Here is a 22,894-nt window from a genome sequence, read left to right as displayed (position 1 = left end):
CCAGACGCTCCCGTTCAAACACGCACCCCTGAAGAGGTGGGCCAGGGGGCTCTGAGCGGAGTCGCCGAGCCGGGCACTGCTCTGCCCCGTGGCGACAGCCCTGGCCTCCCCAAGCCGGCCTTCCTGAAGGAGCCACTGTCCAGCTGCTCGAGGGAGCCATGCGCACATACATACATACGTACACACACACGGGCACACCCAGGCACACCACGCACCCACGTGGGCACACCCATGCACACACAGACACCCATGCACACACGCAAGCATGTGCTTATACACACATGCTTACACACGACCGTGAGGCCTTCAAAATTCAGGGACAATGCCTACAAGGACAAAGCTACCCATGGGTGGCAAATATTTTTGCTCCCAAATTAACATATCTTTTAGTTCCGTTTCCCATGGACTTTTGGAAGATCTCTCACTGTAGACACACACAACACCCAGGCTCACGCGTGTGCACACACACACACACACACTCACAAGCCAGGCCACCAGCAGGAACCCTGGAAGGGAGGTGCTGCAGTTACCCCAGTTCACAGATGAGAAAGCCGAGGCCCAGCAGAGTCCAGCATGTCTTTAAGACACCCAGCCGGAGGCGGCACAGCCGGAATTTGGACCAGGCCCGCCCGCCTCCTCATCTCGGGTACTGCTGAAGTCCCATGAGGCCCTGGTGGCTACGCTGAGGGCTGGGGGGGAGCAGGTGCTGCCCACCCACGGGTGCCGGTGTCAGAAGCCGCCCAGGCCCTCAGGCTGCAGGCCCCCGGCTGCAGGTGCGGGGGGCCGTGGGCAGAGGCCCTGTGCTCTCGGCGGAGCCCCGCACCCACGCACTCAGCCGCCAGCGCCCGCCTGCCCCGTCTTTGTCTGCGTGGATGTTTGGAGCAAACCCCCTGACTCCGCCTGATTAGCTCCCCGATGCAATCACGGCTGTTCGGGGAGCGGCGTCCTCACAGCGAGTCCCTGGGGCTCCCAGGTGGAAAATGCAGATCCACACCTCTGAGCGGTGAGCCCGCCCTTCCTCCCGCCCCTCCCGCCTCGCGTGCCCGTTCCCAACAGGCCGGGCTCCCAGCCCTGGGCAGGGGCCTCCGAGGTCCGGCCGCAAAGCCCCAGGCGACCCCGGTCCTCTCGCGGCCCCCCGCGACCCTCACGCCCGCAGCCCTGGGGGCCACGCGTGTTTGAAGTCAGCGGGTGCTGGTTTCCCCAGTGGTGCCACGCGGCGCTGCCCTCCACGCTCCGGCCAGCCCAGGGCTCTCCCCCTGCCAGGCAGTTCTTCCTTTTTAATAAACCAGGAGCCCCCGGAGGGCAGCACCCTGGGCCGCCCTCCGTGACCGCCCCGGCCTGGGGCGGCTCTCCTGTTCCTGAGCGGCCAGCAGCCCTGGGGGCTGGGGCAGAGGAGCTGGGACAACCAGGTGCTCGGTGACCTCTGACCCCAGGTGGGACTTCAGCCCCACCTCCGGCCCCTCTGTCCCCTCCAGAACCCAGAGACCTGAAGGCCAGGGAGGGAGCGGGGGTCCCTGGGGAAGAGGGTTCCCCACGCCCAGAGCAGCTCATGCCAAGGCCCGGAGGCGGGACTTCCTGGTGAGTTCTAGAACCACCCAGGAGGCCAGCACAGCTGGAACCGAGTGTCTGCAGGGAGGGACGGGTATGCGGGGTCGCATGGGGAGGGTGTTGTTCAGTGGGGAGGGGACAGGGCTGACTTGGATTCTCCCAGCATCCCTCTGGCTGCACTACTAGATTCCCACCTCCTGGGGGGTCACTGCTCCCCGAGACAGACAGGAACCCCCGCCCTGGGCAGCTCCACCTGTAGAGCAGGAACCCTGAACAGCTCAGCATGGCAGCGCCTGCACGGCAAGGCCAAGGCAATGCCATGCGGAGAAACGGAAAGGGGCAGGGAGAGGTCATGGGTCAAATGGGGCATCTGGGGACAGCGGAGAAAAACGAGGGAGAAAGCAGGCGGCCTTCTGGGAGGAAGTGTCCTGGAACCTCGAGTGCAAAGGCCCCGGGGCAGCAAAGCCCTTCTGCTTCCCCACGGACATTCGTGGACCCTTCCTTGGCAAGGTGACCTCTCCCGCCCTCCCCACCCCTTCCTGCCAGGTTCAAGGACCAAGGCCCCCGGTGCTCCCCACCCACCTGGGGGAGGGCCACTCGGCCCCTTGGGGCCCTCGTCCTCCCCTGATGGAGCCGACAGCTGTGACCCGTGAGTGACCGAGACGTCACTGGGGCCAGGCTGCCCAGCAGCTGGGCTGGAGTCCCGGCTCTGGCTCTGTGCGTGTGCACCCGGGAGGCGTCGGTGCCGGCTCCCGCACGTGGGTCCCTGCCACCCACGGGCTCCCGGCCTCGGTCCCCCCACCCCCGGCCATTGTGGGCATTCGAGGAGGGAACGCATGCTCTTTTTCTCAGATAAATAAAATATTTCTGAAGTCCATGGAAAATGGAATCAAAAGCTGAGTTTATTTTGACAAGAAAAGATTCACACATGCGTTGAGGTCTTCAGAGTTTATGGAAAATGGATATTGTTAAAAAAAATACTATGCACAGATTCCGGTTCTTTTGCACCAAAATACATTTGTCTTTGCAGCGTGTAGGCCCTGAGTGACCCCAGGAGCACAAAGGGGCAGAGACCCACTCAGGGTCGCTGGCACTTTAGGGGACTTGGACTTGAGTCCCGTGTGTCCCTGGTGGCCACCCCCGTCCCCACACTGCCCCGGCCCTCCAGGGAGATCCCCGGGCCCACTGGGCTCCTGCCCTCAGCAGCCTGACCCACAGCGCCACCTGGTGGCCACAGCGTCCTCGTGGCCTGTGGTTCTCAGCCAGGGGCCAGCTCCAGGCTCCTGCCCTCAGCAGCCTGGCCAGCACAGCCTGACCCACAGCGCCACCTGGTGGCCACAGCGTCCTCGTGGCCGGTGGTTCTCAGCCAGGGGCCAGCCCCGGGCTCCTGCCCTCAGCAGCCTGGCCAGCACAGCCTGACCCACAGCGCCACCTGGTGGCCACAGCGTCCTCGTGGCCGGTGCTTCCCAGCGGGAAGAGGAGATGGCAGGGCAGCCGCTGTGCCCTGCACTTCATGCCCTCCTCACAGAGCCAACGCGAAGGGAGGAGGAGGATGAGGGGAAAACCACAAAGGGAAAGAACAGGAAACATGGCCCAGCGCACACCCACGTCACGCGACACAGGAAAACACTAAAAGAAAGAAACGGAAGGGAAAGAGGCAAGAAAAAAACAAAAATGAAACACATAAAAAGCGACACGGGCCGGTGCTGCGGCTCAATAAGCTAATCCTCCGCCTGTGGCGCCGGCACACCGGGTTCTAGTCCCAGTCGGGGCACCAGATTCTATCCTGGTTGCCCCTCTTCCAGGCCAGCTCTCTGCTGTGGCCCGGGAAGGCAGTGGAGGATGGCCCAAGTGCTTGGGCCCTGCACCCCATGGGAGACCAGGATAAGTACCTGGCTCCTGCCATCGGATCGGCGTGGTGCGCCGACCGCAGCGCGCCGACCACGGCGGCCATTGGAGGGTGAGCCAACGGCAAAAGTAAGACCTTTCTCTCTGTCTCTCTCTCTCTCACTGTCCACTCTGCCTGTCCAAAAAAAAAAAAAAAAAAAAGCGACACCATCCACACGGAGTCCCACGCAGCCATGGCCAGTGCTGTTGTCCAGACGGCCCGGGGCCTGCCCTGGCCACCCCTGCCCCAGCACCAGGCCCCAGCAGCCAGCCCAGGTAACCTCAGCCCCTGGCCCCACCTGCCCCTGGCGCCACCTGCTGGAGACACTGGGCGCCACACTTATCCCCTCTGGAGACTCCGGCACCGCAGCCGGTGGGTGTCAGGCCCCCTCCTCAAAGCAGGAAACGGGCTCTGAGAGAGGGGGCTCCTCAGCACGCACAGAAGGCTGCCAGGTCCCACAGGTCTCAGCTCAGGCCCGCCCAGCCCTGGACTGCCCAACTCCAGGGCAGCAGAGGGCGGTGGTGACGGGACAAGCGCTGGCCTGTGCTCCAGGCTCTGTGGACCGCCTTCCTCCTCCTGCTGTTCAGCCGTGACCCTGGACGCCCCACCCGGGGCTGGCTCTGGGCCGCAGCAGACGAGATGGGCCCTGGCCCTGCCCCTGTGTCCATCCGGTAAACAATGAACCATGAGCATGTAAACCACAAGGCGGCCCACCCCGCCCCACCCTGGGGCCGCCCCCAGCTGACGTAGCCACGGAAGGCCCCGCGGGGAGCCCGCCCACAAGTGGCGGCTGCTCCTCAGTGCCAGCTGACCGAGGACGGCGTGGGAACGTGGCAGAGTGACCGGAGCAGCCGATTTCTCAACAGAAACGGAAACTGCCGATCCGTAAGTGAACCCTGCCCATGCATGCGTGGAACTCACGGTTAGAAAAAGGCACCATCGCCATCAGGAGGGGAGGGGAGGGGAGAGGAGGGGGAAGCCGCACCTACCTGCAGGGTCCTGCGCGGCCTGTGTCGCCTGCAAAGACGCCCCCTGGCCCTGAGCTGCCACCCTCACCCCGTGTGGCCTTGGGGAAGCACTGCAGGAGGGGCGTGGGTCCTGGCCGCCCTCCCGCACGCAGGTGCCCCGGCTGCTGCGCACGGCCCTCCAGGGTGGGGAGCAGCCTGTGTCCTGGGGGCACCCGGGGCAGGGCTGGGCTGACAGCTGCGGACAGCTGAGGCCAGTGTGTGCGGGGGCTACGGCCAGCCCCGGACTCCGCCAGGAAGCCTGCCAGGGCGGACAGTGGCTCTGACCGGCCCGCCGATAGCCAGCATGGGTCTGGCTGACCGAGAGCCAGGCCTGACCCCACCCTGAGCGTTCTGAACCCCAATCCTGTCCCCACAGGCTGGGGCTGAGGACGACCCCGTGGTGTCCCTGACCCCTCGGCACACGTGAGACCCCTTGGAACTCCAGGCAGGCACCAGTCACACGGGACAGGGTGGGCTCCTGGAGGAACGGTTCTGTGTCCACTATCTCGGGGAAACCAGAGCTCAGAATCCACAATGAAGTCAGAGCACAAGACAAAGCCCACGTCCTCAGGGCAACGCCGTGGCACAGTGGGCTAAGCGCCGCCTGCAGCGCCAGCATCCCACATGGGCACTGGTTCGAGTCCCCGCTGCTCCACTTCTGATCCAGCTCTCTGCTACGGCCTGGGAAAGCAGTGCAAGGTGGCCCAAGTGCCTGGGTCCCTGCACCTGGCTTTGGATTGGCCCAGTTCATTGCGGTCACTTGGGGAGTGAACAAGGATGGAAGACCTTTCTCTCTCTCCCTCTCTATAACTCTGCCTTTCCATAAATTAAAAAAAATCTTTAAAAACAAAACAAAAAAAAGCTGTTTTTCTGGGACCCCCAAGTCACAGCCACGCCCATGACCTCAGGGATCCCCACTCCCAGGCTCCCAGGCAGGCGCCGTGTGGTAACACCCCTGGCTAGGGTGCAAGTCCAGGGACCAGGGTGGCAGAGATCAGACGCGATCCAGCTCCCTGCCAATGCACCCGGGAAGGCAGCAGATGATGGCCCAAGTGCCCGGGCACCTGCTTCCCGCACAGGAGACCCGGATGGAGTTCTGGGCTCCTGGCTTCAGCCCTGGCTGTAATGTCCATCTGAGGAGTGAACCAGCAGATGGAAGACCTCTCTCCCTCATCACTCTGCCTTTCAAATAAATTAGAAAAAAAAAAGGCATGAGTTTGCACCACCCAGTGCCACCCAGTGCCAGCCACCACAGACCAGGCAGATGGCTGTCTCCTTTGTATCATAAACCAACTTTTAATAATAATAAAAAATCTATCATGAATTGAACAAGAATCTGTACATTTCAAAGTCAACCAGTGCGCGTGCCCTGGCTCCCCCCACAGGGCTAAGGCGGGGCCTTGGGTTTGTGTCTGTGACAAGACAGCCCCAAGGCCACCCTCAGTCCCGCACATGAGGCCAGGCAGGGCGGGCAGCCCGGGAGCTGTGGGGTCGGGATGCCCACAGGCCTCGAGCAGCACAAGGCCAGCCCGACCTCTGCCGCCAGCCGGGGCGACCGGGCGTGCCCTCCCCTGCTGCTCGCTCTGAGGGTTCCCTGAAGGTGTACAGTAGCTGGGGCGGTGCCCGGGGCAGCTGAGCTCTGAGATGCTAGCATCGGGTCAATAAATTACAGAAGTCACCACCAGGCTTCCCCAGTGTGCCCCCAACCTCGGCCCGCCAGCTTCCTAGGCAGGCGGCCCAGCACCGCCCCAGGCCCAGCCCTGGCCTGGCCTAGACTCATGGCAGAGAGCAGATGGGGCCGTGGGGGTGATGCCTCAAACCCCAATATTAGAAACAAGGAAATTCAATTTAAAAACAGTCAATGACTTCGTCCTTTCTCTCCTGGTTTAGCAGGACTGGGGAAAGCCAGTTCTGCCCTACGTTGGTCCCTTAGATGATGTACCTTCCTTTGGAACGCCAAATGTCAGATATGTCATCTTACAACCTTAGGGGAAATCGCAACAATACCACCGAAGACAAGTCAGATCAACCACAGAGGATTCACGCCACATAAATGGAGTCGGAGCAAACCTGGTGCTCACGGTCCAGTGGGGCGTGGGAAGCTGGCATGGCCTGGGGGCACTCTGCACGCAGGGTCCACGGGCCTGGTTAGTGCACGGTGAGGGGCGCTCAGGGAGGAGACCCGCGCGGGCGCCTGGAATGTGGGCCTGGAGGAAACCGAGGGTTTCCAAAGTGCACGTTGAGCCACCCCGTGGGAGCCAGGGCCGCGGCGCCGTGCCCGTCCCTGGGTCTGGGGACTCGGGCGCAGGGGCCCAGGCCTCAGCTGCACCGACGGCACTTCTCGGGCTTCTGGCAGAGGACGGAGGCGGCGCTGGCCCAGGCTGGTCCTCGCGGGAGGCAGGGCAGGGAGCCGGGCAGTGCTCGGCGCAGTGGTGGCAGCAGAAGCCTCAGGACAGCTCCGAGAAGCTGGCAGGCACCGTGGCAGCCTTGCCAGGCCCAGCTCCGGGGCACGCAGCTAGGCCCGGGCGCATCAGCAGTCAGAGGTCTCCGTCCACGGGCGGCTGGCAGAGGCGGTAGAGGCTGGGGGAGGGGGGATGGAGAGGGTGAGGCTGACCGGCGGGCAGGGCCTGGAGCTGCTATTATCCCTGCTTTCATTCCAACACAGTGCATGTCCAGGAAACGAATGGCTGGCTTCACAGGACGCAAAGTGGAAATCAGCGACGCTGCCCGCCCCTTCCCCGATGGCCCAGGCCTCACCCTGGTGTTTACAGATAAACAGTCTGCGTGCGCACGGCTGCATGCTGAATGTGTGCACAGCTGCATGTTTGCATGCGTGTGTGGGGTTGCGGGTTTGTGGGGGGGGCTGCGTGTTTAGGTGCATGTGCACGGCCCCATGTTTAGATGCACGCACACAGTCCCGTGTTTAGGTGCGTATGAGGGACTGTGTGTGTGCAGAGCTGTGTGTTTAGGTGCATGTGTGAGGTTGCGTGTTTAGGTGTGTGTGCGGGGCCACATGTGCACGGCCCCATATTTAGGCGCGTGTGCACAACCCCGTGCTTAGGTGTGTACACATGTCTGCATGTTTAGGTGCATGTGCAGGGCTGTGTGTTTCGGTGCATGTGTGAGGTTGCGTGTTCAGGTGTGTGTGCGGGGCCGCATATTTAGGTGCATGTGCACAGCCCCATGTTTAGGTGTGTATGCACGTCTGCATGTTTAGGTGCGTGTGTGGGGCTGTTTAGGTGCGTGTGCAGGGCTGCGTGCTCAGGTGCGTGTGCACAGCCCTGTGTTTAGGTGGTATGCACAGTGCTCAGGTGCGTGTGCAGGGCTGCGTGTTCAGGTGTGTGTGCACAGCCCTGTGTCTAGGTGGTATGCACAGTGCTCAGGTGCGTGTGCAGGGCTGCGTGTTCAGGTGCGTGTGCAGGGCTGTGCACTGGAGTCCCTGGTGCCGGCCACTGGACACGGGCGCTGCCCCGGGACTCCGTGCTGCTCGGGGCTCTCCGGGCTGCTGCGCCCAGCTGCCCGGGAAGACGCTGGCTTCGTCTCCGAGCCAGGAGCCGCTGCTGGGTTTCACGTAGGAGGGCGGACAGAGGGTGCGCGGGGCGAGGGGCGGTTCTGGAGGCTGTGGTGGGGGACAGGGCAAGCCGAGCTGCCCGCTTCCGATCCAGCTTCCTGCTCGTGCACACCCTGGGCGGCAGCAGGTGATGGCTCAGCTGCTGAGTCCCTGCACCCAAGCAGGAGACGCAGAGGTCCAGGCTGCTGGCCCCCACGGCCCAGACTCAGCCATTGGCGGCATTCGGGGAGTGAACCAGTGGGTGCAAGTCTCTCTCTAACCAAGTGAAAATACATTTTAAAAGCGTGTCTAAGCTGGTAGCTCTTAATGAGGTCTGCAGGGGGGTCTCCAGCATCCCCCCAGGGGCCTGGCCTGGCCTCACTCAGAGCAGGCAGCCGGCAACCCGGGGCTGCGGGGAGGGAGGTGGCAGCGGAAGGCACTCCCGCTCCCAAGGGGCCTGCACTGGCACACGGAGTACAGCGTGGAGACAGGGCCCAGGCTCGCTCTGGGACCCTGTCTCCCCTTCCCAGTGGAGGTGGGCACTGCTCTGGGAGGCAACAGACTATTGTACATGTCATTCCCTGGGGAACGGCCCTCACGAGTGAGGAGACCCCACGTCTGAGCAGTAGGGGTCTGCCTGGGGGAGACTGGGAGTTCCACGCAGAGCCTGGGTTGGGCCCAGCCTGGGGGGTGGGAGGGTGGGGCTACTCACCGTGGCGCACCCTGCGGCATCTGGTCCTGGACGCGGAGGTTTTTGGCTAGGATCTCCACCCTGGGGCCCTGGCAGGAGGGAGCCGTCAGCCCAAGGCCGTGCCGGGCATGTGAGGATGCACAGGGGCTGGGCGGGGACCGGTGTCCTTGTCCCCCGGCAGCTCACCTGCTTCCTCATGATGTCGGTGGCCTGCATGATGCACTTGGGCAGCAGCCCGTGGCTCCGCGCCAGGATGGCCGCCTGCTCCAGGGACACACTCAGGGTGCTCCTGTAGGGGGCGACGGAGACGCTGGGGATCCAGGGACCTCCCTACCCCATTGGGAGCCCCAGGTGGTTAGGCCAGGTGCTGTCGTGGAAGCTGGGGCCCAGCAGGGGGCGCAGCAAGTCCCCCCCCCCAAGAGCCGGCCATGCACTAGGGGGGCCGGGACAAAGGAGCCCCAGCACGCTACCCTGTGTGGGAGCCTTGAAGCTTGGAGCAGGCCGGGGCAGGCTTGGCGTTGGGCAGGGGCCAGGAAAGGCAGTTGGTGGAGAGTGGCCGGCTCCGCCCCCAGCACGCCTGGCCCTGCGGAACCACCTGTACCCATCTCCTCCTCACCAACCCCACATTACCCAGAACATTCCACAAACTGAGGTCCAGAGGCGGCCAAGGCCCCGCGCGGGCTCCCCACACCCCAGCCTGGTGGCAGCGGCTCACCTCTGCATGCCTGTGGCGCACAGGGCGATCTGGCAGGCACCCAGGCGGTAGCAGAGCTCCGAGGAGACAGGGAGGAGGCTGGCGCCCAGGCTCCCGCTGGCCCCGGCTTTGGGGTGCACCAGGGACTTCATGAGGCGGCAGAGTTCGTCCAACGCGTTGATGGGGCGGATCAGCTGCAAGGGGTGCAGCGCATGCCCAGCGGTTGGGGACGCCCAGGCCCACCTGGCCCCACCTGGCCCGCCTGGCCCCACCTGGCCCGCCCCGTTGGCTCCTCCCCGGTCAACTCTGAGCCTCCCACTCCCTCCCAGCTCACACACGTGCACACACACATGCACACACACACACATGTACACACACGCATACACACACCCCAGCAGGGCTTTTAATCCAATTATCCTCCTGTGACCCCTGCTAACGACCCCGCAGCTCCCCACTGCCCAGAGCTGCAGGCCTAACCTTCATCCTGATTCTCTGCTGCCGCCCCAACTTGGTCTGCAGGAAGTGCCCTCCCTTGTCCCCTCCAAAGCCGTCCAGGTGGCCCTTCCCCAAAGAGAGGACACTTACTTTCCCCTGCTGTGCCCGCGATCCCTGCCAGCCAACTACTGTCTGCCCAAGGCGCCGAGCCCCCAGCCCCAGCTCCCAGGCCACACCCCAGACCCACCGATAGCTGCAAGGCCCGCTTGGGCCGGGAGACCAAGAGGCCGGGCGAGCCGCAACAAGTGGCCCCGGAAGCCAGCGGGAAGCCCCAAGAATAGGCAGGGGACTGAGCCACATGGGACCAAGGGACCGAGGCCTCCATGCCCAGGAGGAGCAGTAGCCTCCACGCATGTGGGGAAATCTTATGATTTCTAAACATTAGCGACAGATCTGTGTGGACTGCGCCCGGCCCCCACTTGTGTGAGGCTGCAGCCTGAGGGGCCGGATTCACGGACAAAAAAGGGCAAGCAGCATACAACAAAACCCTCGAGGAACCCCCAGGCAGGGAAGGAGCGACCCTGGGAGGCTTCCTGAAGGAGGCCATGCGGGACCCTGGGCCTGACTTGAGAGCCCCCCCAGCCCAAGCTTCACGGGGGTGGACACACACCTGGTCTATCTTCACAGCCGTGCTGCTGGCGTCTGTGGGCAGGTTGGACCGTTCCAGGTAGAACGCCCTGAGCCAGGAAGATGGCGCTGAGGGCCCGCCCACACCCACCGCCCTCCCCGCCCCACCCGTGGAGCCCAGGCAGCCACAGGCACTGTGGCCCTTGGTGCCCAGAGGGAACTCGCCGTCCACACCCACGGTCTCCTGCTCCCCACAGCCCCTCCTGCCAAGACGGGGGCCCCGGGGTGGGTACCTGAGCTTGCGGTAGTACTGCTGAGCTTTCTCCAGGGACTGTGCGTTGATCTCTTGCTGCAGATCTTCCGCAGCCTGGCAGCCTGGAGGAGGCGCTCCCTCCACCCCCTCCAGAGCTGCGAGGGCGATGCAGGACAGGCGGTTGGGCTCCCGTGAGCTGCTGCTAGCTGGCCTCAGCCCCCAGCCCCGGCCCCGGCCCCAGGGCCGCCCGCAGCTCACCTCGAGTGAAGAGCACCGTGTGCAGCCGCAGGCTGGCCCCGCTCTCCAGGCGCGAGGGCAGCTTGGAGAAGTGGTAGCTGTCCAGGTGGAAGATGACCCGCAGTGCCTGCCGGCTGCCTTCAATGTGGTAGAAGACGCTGGAGTCTGCGGGGCAGCGGGCGGGCCGGGCACTCAGCTCCATGGGTGTAGCCTCGGAACCCCCACCACCTACCCTGAAGGGTAGCCTGCTCTTCCTAGCCTCAGGGTGGCACCTGGGACGTCCGTGTCTACTGGCCCGGGGCCCACCCACCTTCCCACCCTGTGGGGCTCCTTAAGGTCAAGTGCTGGACTCTGCAGGCTGGGATTTCACTAAGCACGGGCCTGGCTGCTGTCTACTTCTAAGAGCAGCGGGAGACAGCTGCATCTGTGTAGACTCCCTGTGTCCCTGTGTGCCCCCAAATCCAGCTCGGGGGCTCACGTAGGGGCCTGAGGTTTGAGGCCAGCACTGGGGGACCCGAGCCACCCCCTCCACCCAGCACCCCGGCTCTCCTGGGGCCGGGGCGGAGTCGCTCACTGGCCACGTAGTTCTCGTCCAGCTGCTTGAAGGCGAAGGTGACGTTGTCCAGCTCTGACAGGGCCACCCGGATGTCCTCCAGCATGGTCCGCTCCTCCCTCTGCACGAGAAGACGGGGCGTGGAGGGGTCACAGATACCATCCCAGCCCTGGCTTTCCCGTGAGAGCTGTCACTCCGCTCCGGACCACACACAAGGGGCTAAGACCTGAGCGTGCTGCCCCTGAGCAAGACGTGACATCCTGGTTGTCTCCCAAGGGTCCCCACTCTGTTTGTGAGTGACCCTGGCGAAGCCACACCCTCTCGTACTTGGACCCCTCCTCTCTCACCTGCACTCCCCTACCTGCACCTCATCCTCTCTCATAAGCCACCCCCTTACCTGCACTCCCCTCCCCACACCCTTCCCCCACCTGCACCTCCATCCACCCTTGCCTGTTCCCCTCCCACCTTCCCTGCACTGCCCAGCAAGCCCGGGGCGTGGCCATCTCTGTCCTCACAGTCCCAAAGTCCCCATTTCTGGCCTGCACCTCCGTGGGAGCCGTCAGCTCCCGCTGCTCAAGCCCCACACCTACAAGGATTGTCACCTGTGCCCAGTCCGCCAGCACGCCCTGCGGGGTCATGCTCCAGCTTCCCGGCCACCCCCAAACTCAGGGCCCTGTCGTCTCCCCAGCAGGACGCTGCCGGGGGCTTCCCCCTGCCATCTCCCCCGCCCCGTCCCCCCCCCCCACTCCAGAATGAAGTTCCAGGTCCCTCTCTGCCCACCGCCCTGCCCAGCGCCCTGGCCCCGCCCAGCCCCGCCCAGGGCCTTTGTACAAGCTGCTCCCTCTGCCAGCAGAGCTCAGATCGGTTAGCCAGCTGCCCAGGGGCCCGGCTCCACCGTCCCGCTGCCCATGGCCTCCATTTCCTGCATGGTCTCCCCGGCTTCTCCTCAACCTCAGCTTCAGACCCCAGTGTGGAATTCAGAGCCTGGCACCTCTGGGTGTCTGGAGAACGAATGAACTGGGCCCAGTGTCCCCATCTGCGCAGAGGCAGCTGAGGGCTGGGACTCTGGCCTGCCCTCTGGGACCAGGCTTGGGCCTTCCAGGAACTCGGAACAGCTCTCCCACCAGGAAGGCGCCTGAGTGCAGCAGCGGCCAGCAGAGGGCGCTCCCAAGCCACGCGTCCCACAGCCAGTAGCTGGGGCTTTGGGAACCCTCTGGTGTCCACACCCTGATGCCAGGGGTTCCTCTCCTCCTGGCCCCCTCAGTGTCACAACCAACGGTGTCTCCAGATGCTGCCCAGAGAACCACTGGCCTGTGCCATTTATTGTTCCTGTCTGTGTGTCTGTCCCCTCTCACTAGGATCTAAGGTCCTAGGCACAAGGACCTGCAGGCTCCCCAGTGCCCCAACAAGGGCACAGAGTAGGTGCTCAACAAACAGCTGCTGCAAGACCGACCATGTGAGCGAGGGCCCGTGTGAGCAGGTGGGAGACCAGCAGGGCCAGCAGGGAGCCCCCTCCCACCCTCCCGGATGGCTCACTACAGCAGCGGGCGCCAGCAGGGAGCCCCCTCCCGCCCTCCCGGATGGCTCACTACAGCAGCGGGCGCCAGCAGGGAGCCCCCTCCCGCCCTCCCGGATGGCTCACCACAGCAGCGGGCGCCAGCAGGGACTGGCAGTGCAGCAGGACACCCGTGGCGGCCACCTGCTCCAGCCACTTGCGGCTGGCGTCGCGGCTGCTCTCGTCATACTCGCCGTTGTTGTTGTAGCGGTAGCTCAGGGCCGCCAGCAGCTGCTCGGAGAAGGTGCACACGGCGGCCACCAGGGCCTGGCAGAAGACGGCGTCCCTGCGTGGCTGCAGCTCCGTGTCTGGGGACACAGTGGGGGGAGGTGCTCCTGGGCCCCCAGCAGAGCACAGCCCGATGCCCTAGGCCCCCTACCAAGCGCTCGGGGCGGACATCCCTCCAGCTAAAAGCCAGGTCCCCAGAACTGCGCCCTCCCATGGCCAGCTGGCTGCCGAGCGCACGCTCCTCTCCGTGAGTCAGGGCCTCCGCGGAGCCCAGGCGACCTCCCCGAGGCTCTCCAGCGGGGCCCTTGGCCTTGGCCGGTGAGCGCCAGTGGTGTTCTCGCTCTCCACTGTCCCCACATTCGAGATCTGTGCTCTCCTCCTGGCCCTGTCCTACCCCTGTCCTCGACCTGGCCAGGCTTGAGGAACTGGCCGGCTGCAGGCAACTGGTCTTTCAGGGTCTGAATGGTTTTTCACTAACTGGCTCCCAGCCATGGGGCTCTGAGGGTTAATTCTGAGCCGGATCTGACTGCGGCTTCCTCTTGGCTGAGAACTGGAAAGAAGCTTGGGCGGAGAGCATCTCCAAGACGCCCAGGCCCACCTTCAGCCCCTCCCACTGGGTGGGAGCCCCCAGACAGGGCTCAGGGCTCACTGGCAAAGCCCCCACACCCCCAGCTACCCATCCCGGGTCTCAGCCCCGGCAGGGGGCACAGACAGGGCTCCTGGCTCTGGGGTCCCTACCAGTATCCCTCACACGCAAGAGGAAGAAGCAAAGATTGAGTCCCTGTAGGGCCTCGAGGCCAAAATGGTGCTTCCCCAGGCCAGGCCAGGCCAGGCCAGGCCGCCGCTGCCAGGCCGGCTCCACATACACCTGGGCTGGGGCCCACGCCCCTGCCTCTGCAGAGCCCTCACCTGCGCACTTCAGCAAGGCCAGGAGCAGCTGGTTCTTTCCATCTGCAAGGAAATGCAGGAGAGAGGAGGGCAGGCTGAAGGGGGCCCAGGACAGGAGCAGAGCTGGCCCCGCCCTGCAGCCCCTGCGTGACCCCTCTGCCATGTGGCTCTGAGTGCACACAGCCGTGCTGGAGGAGCTCTGAGTGCTGGGGGAACCCCAGGACCCCCGGATCCCAGGCCCACAGCACCTGCAAGCAGCGCCAAGGACCAGCCCTCCTGGCCCGAGCCCCAGCCCCTGCCGCACAGCTCACACACACACGCACATGCGCGCACCTGCTGGCACGAGGATGTGCGTGCGACACAGCCACAGCCCCACGCGTGTGGTGACGAAGGCCTTAACACCCTGGCCCTCCCTTCACAAACACACTCAGGCCCCGCAAGGCTTCAAGGAGGAAGCTGCGGCGTCTGTGGGGCCGGCCTCTCACGGTGCCTGCTTCCCAAGACATGGGCCAGGGCTGGGGCCGGGGAGGGGGCAGAGCCTCAGCGGCAGTCCCTGCTTATCAGGGAGCACACAGGGTGCCTGACCGGGCTGGCTGCACCCCGCAGCACCGCGAAGTCATGGAAGTTGCCCAGGGGGCTCAGCCCATCATGGGTGAGCTGGGACCCAAGCCCGGGTGGCCTGGCTGAGTCCCCTTTCTTGAGCTGTTACAGCCTCGGACAACAGACAGCTCCGGGTCAGCACCGGGCACCGGCTCAGGGCGGCCGCTCTCTCGGGGAAGGGCCCCAGCCTCATGCTGCCTCCTGGCCAGGCGGAACAGTCCCCTGGCCCAAGTCTTCCTCACCCAGGGCCCAGACTCAAATGCCCTCTATGGGTGGCAGATGAGGTCAGGAGTGTGGGGCAGACCCTGCCGCAGGGCATGCTGGGACTGTGCAGACTTAGAAGCAGCCCTGCCCCACCCAAAGAGAGCAGCCGCCGCCACGCCTCTCCCCCAGGGCGAGGAACGGGATGCTGGCCTGGGCACGCGGCTCCTGCTTTCCAAGGCCCCGCCTTGGAGCGAGGATCCTGACCTAGCGGGAGGGGCAGCTGAGCTGGGGGCCCAGCTCCTCCTGGGTTCCCTCCCTCTGGTTGTTCATAGACACCCAGAAATCCAGACGTCCATGTGCGACCCCGGCGGCACACGCAGGTGGCAGGGCCCTCAGGATTTCACACTGCGCAGGGGGCTGCCAGCAGGTGACCCTGGCCATGGGCCAATGCAGCTGAACTAAAGGCACGGTGTGGGAAGATGGCAATGAACCAGACTCAGCCTCCTGACTCCAGGCAGACACATCTGCATAAACAGTGCCCCATGCTGGCTGTCCCCCAGGCATGGACATAGCCCCAGGCCAGGACGCTTGGCTGAGTCAGGGCACCCTCACGTCTCCTTTCCCAGGGCATGGTGACGGAGACGGAGCCGGTCCCAATCCTGCCAGCCTCCAAACCAAGGGCACAGAACCCGCACGCCCCTCCCCGCCCCTGACCTTCCACGTATCTCTGGATGTTGTCCACCAGGGTCTTGATGGAGCTGGGGAGGTTCCAGGGGTCCTCCTGGATGCTGATCTGGATCAGGCTCCGGCCACGGATCGTGCACTCTTCTTTCTGCTTGAACTCTGGGGCGGGGAAAGCGGTGTGAAGGTCAGGGACGAGGGTGGCTTTGGAGAACGGTGGCACAAATGCCTGTGTCCCATCACCAGACTCCACAGCTCCGAATCCTAGATCAGCTGGCAGAACTTGGGTATTATCTGGTACATGGAGAGCAAACAGATGACAAGTGTGCCCAAGGCAGACATCACTAATCACTCCCAGCATCCCCTCTTGCTAGTCTGAGTCTCTGACTCCCCACAGCTACAACAGTCCAGGGCAGACATCATAAATCAATCATGGTGTCCTTTTCTAAGCTTGTATGTTCTAGCCACAGAAGGAGGTGCAGGTGGTACCGCTTCCTTGTAGCCACAACCAAACAAGCTGGCACAAGAGTCATAACCTTTACCCAGAGAGGAAGCTCCAGCACAGCCTGAGAAAGGGACTTGCCCAGGGCCACACAGCTGGCTGGTGGCAGCAGAGCTGGGACCTGAATCCAGCCCCAGCCCAAGCATTCACAGGCTAGGCAGACAAGGCCCCTGCTGCTTCGGTTTCTTCCTTGTTACAAGACCCCAGGGTTCTGAGACCTTTGTGGTTTTGCACCTCTGGGTTTGTTGCTTCTGCTTCCTGACATCCGTCTGTGGAGAGGTGACCTTGGGTCAAGAGGAGGGATGGAGGGGTCAGGGACCCCAACTCCTCATCTCTTTCTATCCTTCCACAGGGGCAACTGCCTGCTGCACTCCTGTCTCCAACACCCAACTGGAAGCTTCTTGTGGTCAGGGCATGTCAGATTCATCTCAGGGCTGCCAGTGCCCAGCAGGAGGCCTGGCAAAGCTGTTCTGGGGACTTATCTACTGAACGTACAGATGTGTGGATGACAGGTAGCTGGGTGGGTTGGTAGATAGGTACATGGATGGACAGATGGATGGTGAGCAGAAGAACAAATGGATGATGGGTGGGTGAGTGGATGGGTGGGTGGGTGAGTGGATGGATGATTGGTAGTAGGGTGATGGATGAGTGGATCAGTGCATGGATGGAGATGCATGATGGTTGGACAGATAGTGAGTAGTCGGGTAGATGATGGATGGACGCATGGGTGGGTAGGTGGATGGATGGGTGGATGCATGGATGGATGGATGGGTGGGGCATGGATGGAGGAACAAATGATGTGTCATGGGTGGACAGGTGGGTGGATAACGGATGGATGGTGGGTGGGTGAGTGGGTGATGGGTGGGTAGGTAATGGATAGGTGGGTAGGGGATAGGTGGGTGGGTGATGGGTGGGTGGGTGGATGGATAGGTGGGTGGGTGATGGATGGAGGGATGAATGATGTGTCATGGGTGGACGGGTGGGTGGATAAAGATGGATGGTGGGTGGGTAAGTAGATGATGGGTGGGTGGGCGGGTGGATGGATGGATGGAGGGGTGAGAGATGATGGGTGAGTGGACAGATGGAGGATGGATGGGTGAGTGAGAAGGTGGGTGATGGGTAAGTGCCAGGAGAGATGGCTAGAAAGACAAAATTCTTTTCCTTTGAACTGTTTCAAGAAGAGAGTCTCACTCTGCTGCCGGTAAGTGTGACTAGGCCTCTCCTGAACAGTGCACAGGTGCCCTGGCAGCACTGCCTGCCTTCCACTGTCTGCACCGGACCTACGGCTGTGGTCTGCCTGTGGCATGTCAGGAGCTCCCGATCCAGGAGTTTAATAAGGCTCCTTCTGGATTACATTACTAAAGGGAAGACAGTTTTCTCTAAGGGGGGGGGGGGGGGGATGTAAAAAACAACACAGGCAGCAGAGGGAGCTGCTGAGCCAAGCACACAGGTGCAGACGTCAGTGGGTCCTGTGAACACAGCCCAGGGCGACAGGAGTGACCTCTGTTTGCAGCCCCCTCTCCCCAGGCCCCACACAATGACTCCTGAGGCCCAGGGACCAGCCCAGGGACACAGACCTGGGCCTACGCTTTGGTCCGTATTCTTTGTTTTGTTTTTACACCCTTCAAAAGTCACAGTGAACCCTTTCTAAGCCCGGAGGCTGTGGGCTGGATCCTGGAGCGGCCGAGGGCCGAAGGCCAGAGCCGGCGGTGTGATCACGGGCTGCCCTGGCTGCCTCACCTTGTAAGCTGTGGTCCATGGGGAAGTGCCTGGTCTCCTCGAAGGCCCTGCTCATCACCGGGCTCTTGAGCAGCGCGTTGATGGCGTCCACCTGAGGGCAGCAGGCGCAGGCTGAGAGGGGCCCCAGCCTCCTCCCAGCCCCGGGGACCCCGGGCCATGCGGGGAGAGGCGAGGCGGCACCTGGTTAAAGAGATGCTCCAGGCAGCCGTGCAGCTTGTCCTGCTTGTCCGAGGGGATGCGCATGTCACAGGGCAGCTCGTCCCCTGGCAGAAGCAAGGAGCCACAGCCATCACTCCTAGCCCCTTCCTCAAAAAGCCAAGGCAGCTACAGAGTCCCTGCCCCATAGGGGGCGTGGAGTCTGACCGGCCCAGGGCCACACTGGGCACTGCACTTGACTTCTCTGAGCCTCAGTTTCTCCATCTGCAAAATGAGCGCTCACAAGTGAAGCCTCGTGCACGGGCAAGGCGCTGTGATTATTTCCATTCCACCAAGAGAGGACTGAGAACGGGAGGGAGGGAACTGCGGCCCCAGCCTCCCATCCCCAGCCGCTTCAGTCCAGTCGGCTGCTGCCCCCAGCTTGGCAGCTGAGCGCCTCACGCCACGGGAGGTCCTCCCAAGTGCTTTCCCTTCTGCTACATTCCCGTGCCACTGAACTCACACTCCCGTGCACATGCCAGCTCCGAGGGCACATGGGACAGTGTGGGGCGAGGCTGGGGGGCAGCTGCATCACTGGGCTCCCCCTCACTGGACCACCCCCGCCCCGCATTCAGAACCATGCAGCATGTGGATGGTGGCCCCTTCACAGCACTAAAAGCTGGCGGGAAGCAAGGCCAAGACAGACACAAAGGCTGCACGCACAGCACGCAAGAGCACCACTCAGGCCCGTCCATCTGTCCATCCAGCCGCAGCCTTGTGGCCCTCTGGACATATAGACCGGGCCGCCCACAGCCTGCAGGTCCTGACAATGGCCAGGCCAGGGCAGCCAGCCGGGCTCCAGCTCACGCCTATGCTCCCGTGTTTAACCATACTGCGCTGTGGGGTCCTGGCTTGGGGTTCGCCTTGTTCTCCTGGAAACCTTTGGGGCCGCGTGATCATCACAACCACCGTCATATATGACATGTGATCGAGTATGATCAAACACAAGCACATCAGGCGTGCTTTCTCGTGTCCCGTGGCCCCACCCGTCGCAGAGGATGACAGCACCACGAGGACCAGGCTCAGAGGAGCAGATGGCAAGGGACAGGCAAGGGGTGGGCAGCAGCAAGGCCCCCGGAAGGATCAGGGCGCACCAGTGACGTGCACTGCAACACGACACCGCATGCACGGACATGTGCAGCTTTACGTGTTGGCGAAACTGCCTCAGGGTCTAGGGACGGGACATGGTGACGAGCCCGCACTGAGGACTCACGCCGCACCCGTGGGTCGAATGATCACACAGTACCCGCAAGACAGTACAACACGCTGCCTTTTAAAACCACGCTAACGAACATCTGTTGAAGCAGGAAGCGACGGCCCTGGAACGCTGCCACGCGCTCCGCGCCCTGACGCACAGCAGGATGCAGAGTACACCCAGGCAGAAACCCAGCGCAGCCTCGGCACCCCACGCCACTCACCGGAGCCCATCTCGTCGCTGCCCAGGTAGGAGCTGTTACTTCTCACACTGGTGTAGGACAGGACTGAGTCCCGGTTGCTGTTACACTCGCTGCAAAGGGGCCGAGAGGATGGGGCTGCGTCACACCCTTGGGGCCCACAGCCCACTTCGGGCAGTGCAGACGCAAGCCCTGGGCCCTCAGGCAGGCTGTCTGCAGGGCCTGGCCAGTACACGACTGGGAGAGTTGGGGGGCAGCCCTCGGCCCCAGCACAGACACAGGCACAGCAGGAGGCTGCTGACTCCTCTCCGTCCAGGGTCCCCAGGGCTCCCGAGACATCACTCCTCTTGTGGGACAGCCTTGCTCAGGACACGCTCGGTTACCCGCCGCCACCCCAGCCTGCCCACAACCTCAGGACCAAAAGGGCTCCTGCGTCCAGGAATCCCTTCCCCCACAGTCCCAGCAAATCTCTTCTGCACCTTTCAACGAGGGGTAACAACGAAAGGAAGAAGCCAGGCCTGGAACCCTGCGGGGTGGGCAGCCGTGCACTCCAGACTGGGGCTCCGAGGACGCCAAGCGCCAGGTCCTCTCCACCAGTGTCCACCAGTTCTGGGTTGGATTTTTTTTTCCATTTTATTTATGAAAGGCAGGCAGGCAGAGCTCTTCCATCTGCTAGCTCACTCCCCAAATGTCCACAACAGCCAGGGCTAAGCCAGGCTGAAGCCAGGAGCCAGGAGCTCCATCTGGCCTCCTATGTGGGTGGCAGGGCCCAGGGATTTGAGCCATCACTAGCCGCCTTCCTGGGCATGCACTAGCAGGAAGCTAAATCAGAAGTGGGGCAGGCACAACTCGAAGGCAGCAGGCAACTTACGGCACTACACAGGGGCCTGCCCTCTGCTCTGGCTTTTGCCCGCAGACAGCTAGAGTAGCCGTCGCAGCAGGGCACTGTTGTGAGACCTCGCACAGAGACCAGGAACGCTGGTGGACTGTGGTGGGTCTGGCTGATTCGAGGATGCTGAGTTCTCATCTGCTTAACTCACTCATTCAAACCTCGCTGGGCTGGGTATTTACTTTTTTTTTTTTTTAATATTTATTTATTTATTTGAAAGAGTTACACAGAGAGAGGAGAGGCAGAGAGAGAGAGGGAGAGGTCTTCCATCCTCTGGTTCACTCGCCAATTGGCTGCAACGGCCGGAGCTGCACGAATCTGAAGCCAGGAGCCAGGAGCCAGGAGCCAGGAGGCTCTTCCAGGTCTCCCACATGGGTGCAGGGGCCCAAGCACTTGGCCATCCTCTACTGCTTTCCCAGGCCTCAGCAGAAAGCTGGATCGGAAGCAGAGCAGCTGGGACTCGAACCGGTGCCCATATGGGATGCCAGCGCTTCAGGCCAGGGTGTTAACTCGCTGTGCCACAGCGCCGACCCCATAGGCTGGGTATTTATAATGAAGAAAACCAATGCAGAAAAACCAATGCAGATCCCCCAAGGCAGACATCTTTAAAAAGCAACTTGGCAGGCATCTGGAGCTGCTGGGGACCCCACAGCCCATAGCAGAGTTCCCGGTTCAGTCCGGTTTCCGTCCTGATTCCAGCTTCCTGCCAGTGCACAGCTGGGAGGCAGCAGGCGGCGCCAGCACCTGGGTCCCTGCCACCCGTGTGCAGGACCCAGACTGAGATCCTGCAGGCATCCGGGGAGTGAAGAGCACATGCAGGATCCATCTGTCTCTCTGTCCCTCCACCTCCCCCACTGCCATCTTTCAAAATAAAATAAGTAAGGGAAACAAACTGAAACAGCGATCTTCCTCAGATCAGTAAAATAAGCCAATGTTACTGCGACCTGGCGCCCCGCGCATTCCAACAGCACTGACTCAGGATTTTCCCTGATGACACCAGAGTGTGCGCGCGGGAGAGCGAGCGGGCATGGCTCGGATGCCCCCAGTGGTGACGTCTGCTGCCCAGGTGCATGGCATCCCGGGAAGGGTCCCCCGGCTCTGCTCTCCCCGACTCCGCCCCAGCCACAGGTACCTGTAGGAGTCGCGGTAGCTCATGGTGTCGTGGCCTGAGTCCTCTTGCTCCTCCCCGGACACCTTGAAGCACACCTTCTTGATGCCCCCGTGGTCACTCCTGTCCAGCTCGCTCTCCTCGCCGACTAGCGGGGACGAGGAGGCCTCCTCAGCTGAGGGTGGCTCGCAGGCCCCGCCCACCGTGGGCTCCGTGATGGTGGACAGCAGCCTGCAGACAGCGAAGGCACCGAGGTCCAGACCCAGGCCACGGTCCTGGCTCCTCCACAGAGGCCCAGGCCAGGCCCTGAGCTCGGGCCTCACCCTCAGGCCTCTCACCCTGCGTGGACGGAGCCATCCGTCCCTTACTCCTGACAACACCAGCGTCGGCTCTGTAGAGGCCGGCGCTGCCCCCCGCAGGCGGGGAGGTCCCTGGGACCCGGCCCTGCTCCAGGCTCTGGGCCACAGCACACGGGCCAGGTCCAGAGAGCAAACCTTCCTGGCTCTGCAGGCCACATGGCCTCGAGCAGCACCACATGGACGGTGCATACACTAGCGGGTGTGACTGTTCCGAAAAAAAATTTATTTTTGAAGACAACAGGCAGTGGGCGGGACCTGGCCCCTGGGCCACTGCCTGTGGCCCCTACACGGTGCGGGATGCCTGAGGACCCCAACTGGACGCTGCCACCTGTGGGCTTAGAAACCTGAGACTCGGTCTCCTCCTCTGTTAAAATGGGGTCGTACGATACCCACGCCCCAGGCTGCTATGAAGATGAGGGAGTCGGGATGGGGCGAGCGCTTAGAGCGGCTGGGAACGGTTGGCGGATCCTGGCTATGCACAATCCAGCCACACTTCAGCCGGGATGCGAGGCTATGAATGAACCTTGTACCACGGCAGTTTCCCATCGCACACCCAGGAAGCAGGAAGCCCGCGCTCTGGCAGCTTCCAGGCGGCGGCTAGAGGTCCGCTTTCGCCCCCAGTCTTGCCCTTGAAGCATAAAGAAGTCCAGCCCAACTCAGCGTGTCCCTGTGCACACTGCCCCACATGGCTGTAGTCCGGAAGGGTCTCGTGCTGGGGGCCACGGGACAGTGGCCACAGTTGGTGGGGGGGTGGATGCTGACACCAGGTGGGTGGAGGCAGGGGTGCCGGCCTCCAGGACCCAGAGAAGCTGACCCACATGTGCACAGGCCGGAGCCAGAAACGGCTTCAGCACAGCCACCCTGCTCCTGCGGTGCCCCAGCGCCACATCTCCCAGCCTGGACTCGGCAGTGGTCCCCACCTTGGTCCCTCCACTCTCTGCTCTGCGACAGGCCTCCGGCTCCCCTCACTCACTGGCCCACCACGTCCCCACGCTGCCATGGAAGTGGCCTTTATCCTCCACGGCAGGCTGGTGTGGTGAGACCCCAGGGCATAGACGGAGCACCGGT

General features: G+C 63.0%; 1 protein-coding gene and 1 long non-coding RNA gene across 2 annotated transcripts in view; one reads left to right on the top strand and one right to left on the bottom strand.

Moving 5' to 3' along the window:
* Window positions 1-2,438: 2,438 nt before the first annotated feature.
* Window positions 2,439-5,304, top strand: LOC138844189 (uncharacterized). The gene is made up of 2 exons (XR_011379732.1): window positions 2,439-4,321; window positions 4,820-5,304. It is a non-coding gene; the product is annotated as an uncharacterized lncRNA (long non-coding RNA).
* A 412-nt stretch (window positions 5,305-5,716) lies between these two features.
* PREX1 (phosphatidylinositol-3,4,5-trisphosphate dependent Rac exchange factor 1) overlaps window positions 5,717-22,894 on the bottom strand; it is a 161,587-nt gene continuing 144,409 nt past the window's right edge. The window contains exons 26-40 of the mRNA XM_070051408.1: window positions 21,492-21,698; window positions 19,495-19,583; window positions 18,062-18,144; window positions 17,882-17,972; window positions 15,673-15,801; window positions 14,176-14,217; window positions 13,126-13,346; window positions 11,505-11,604; window positions 10,952-11,095; window positions 10,734-10,848; window positions 10,484-10,550; window positions 9,400-9,572; window positions 8,871-8,973; window positions 8,706-8,773; window positions 5,717-7,023 (exon numbers count right to left, since the gene is read on the bottom strand). Of these exons, the coding sequence (XP_069907509.1) occupies window positions 6,981-7,023; window positions 8,706-8,773; window positions 8,871-8,973; window positions 9,400-9,572; window positions 10,484-10,550; window positions 10,734-10,848; window positions 10,952-11,095; window positions 11,505-11,604; window positions 13,126-13,346; window positions 14,176-14,217; window positions 15,673-15,801; window positions 17,882-17,972; window positions 18,062-18,144; window positions 19,495-19,583; window positions 21,492-21,698 (1,675 nt within the window). The 3' untranslated portion in view covers window positions 5,717-6,980. The remainder of the gene's footprint in view (window positions 7,024-8,705; window positions 8,774-8,870; window positions 8,974-9,399; window positions 9,573-10,483; window positions 10,551-10,733; window positions 10,849-10,951; window positions 11,096-11,504; window positions 11,605-13,125; window positions 13,347-14,175; window positions 14,218-15,672; window positions 15,802-17,881; window positions 17,973-18,061; window positions 18,145-19,494; window positions 19,584-21,491; window positions 21,699-22,894) is intronic.

The sequence above is a fragment of the Oryctolagus cuniculus genome, chromosome 11, assembly GCF_964237555.1.
Source record: "Oryctolagus cuniculus chromosome 11, mOryCun1.1, whole genome shotgun sequence".
NCBI lineage: Eukaryota > Metazoa > Chordata > Mammalia > Lagomorpha > Leporidae > Oryctolagus > Oryctolagus cuniculus.
This window is presented reverse-complemented; position numbering and strand designations above follow the sequence as displayed.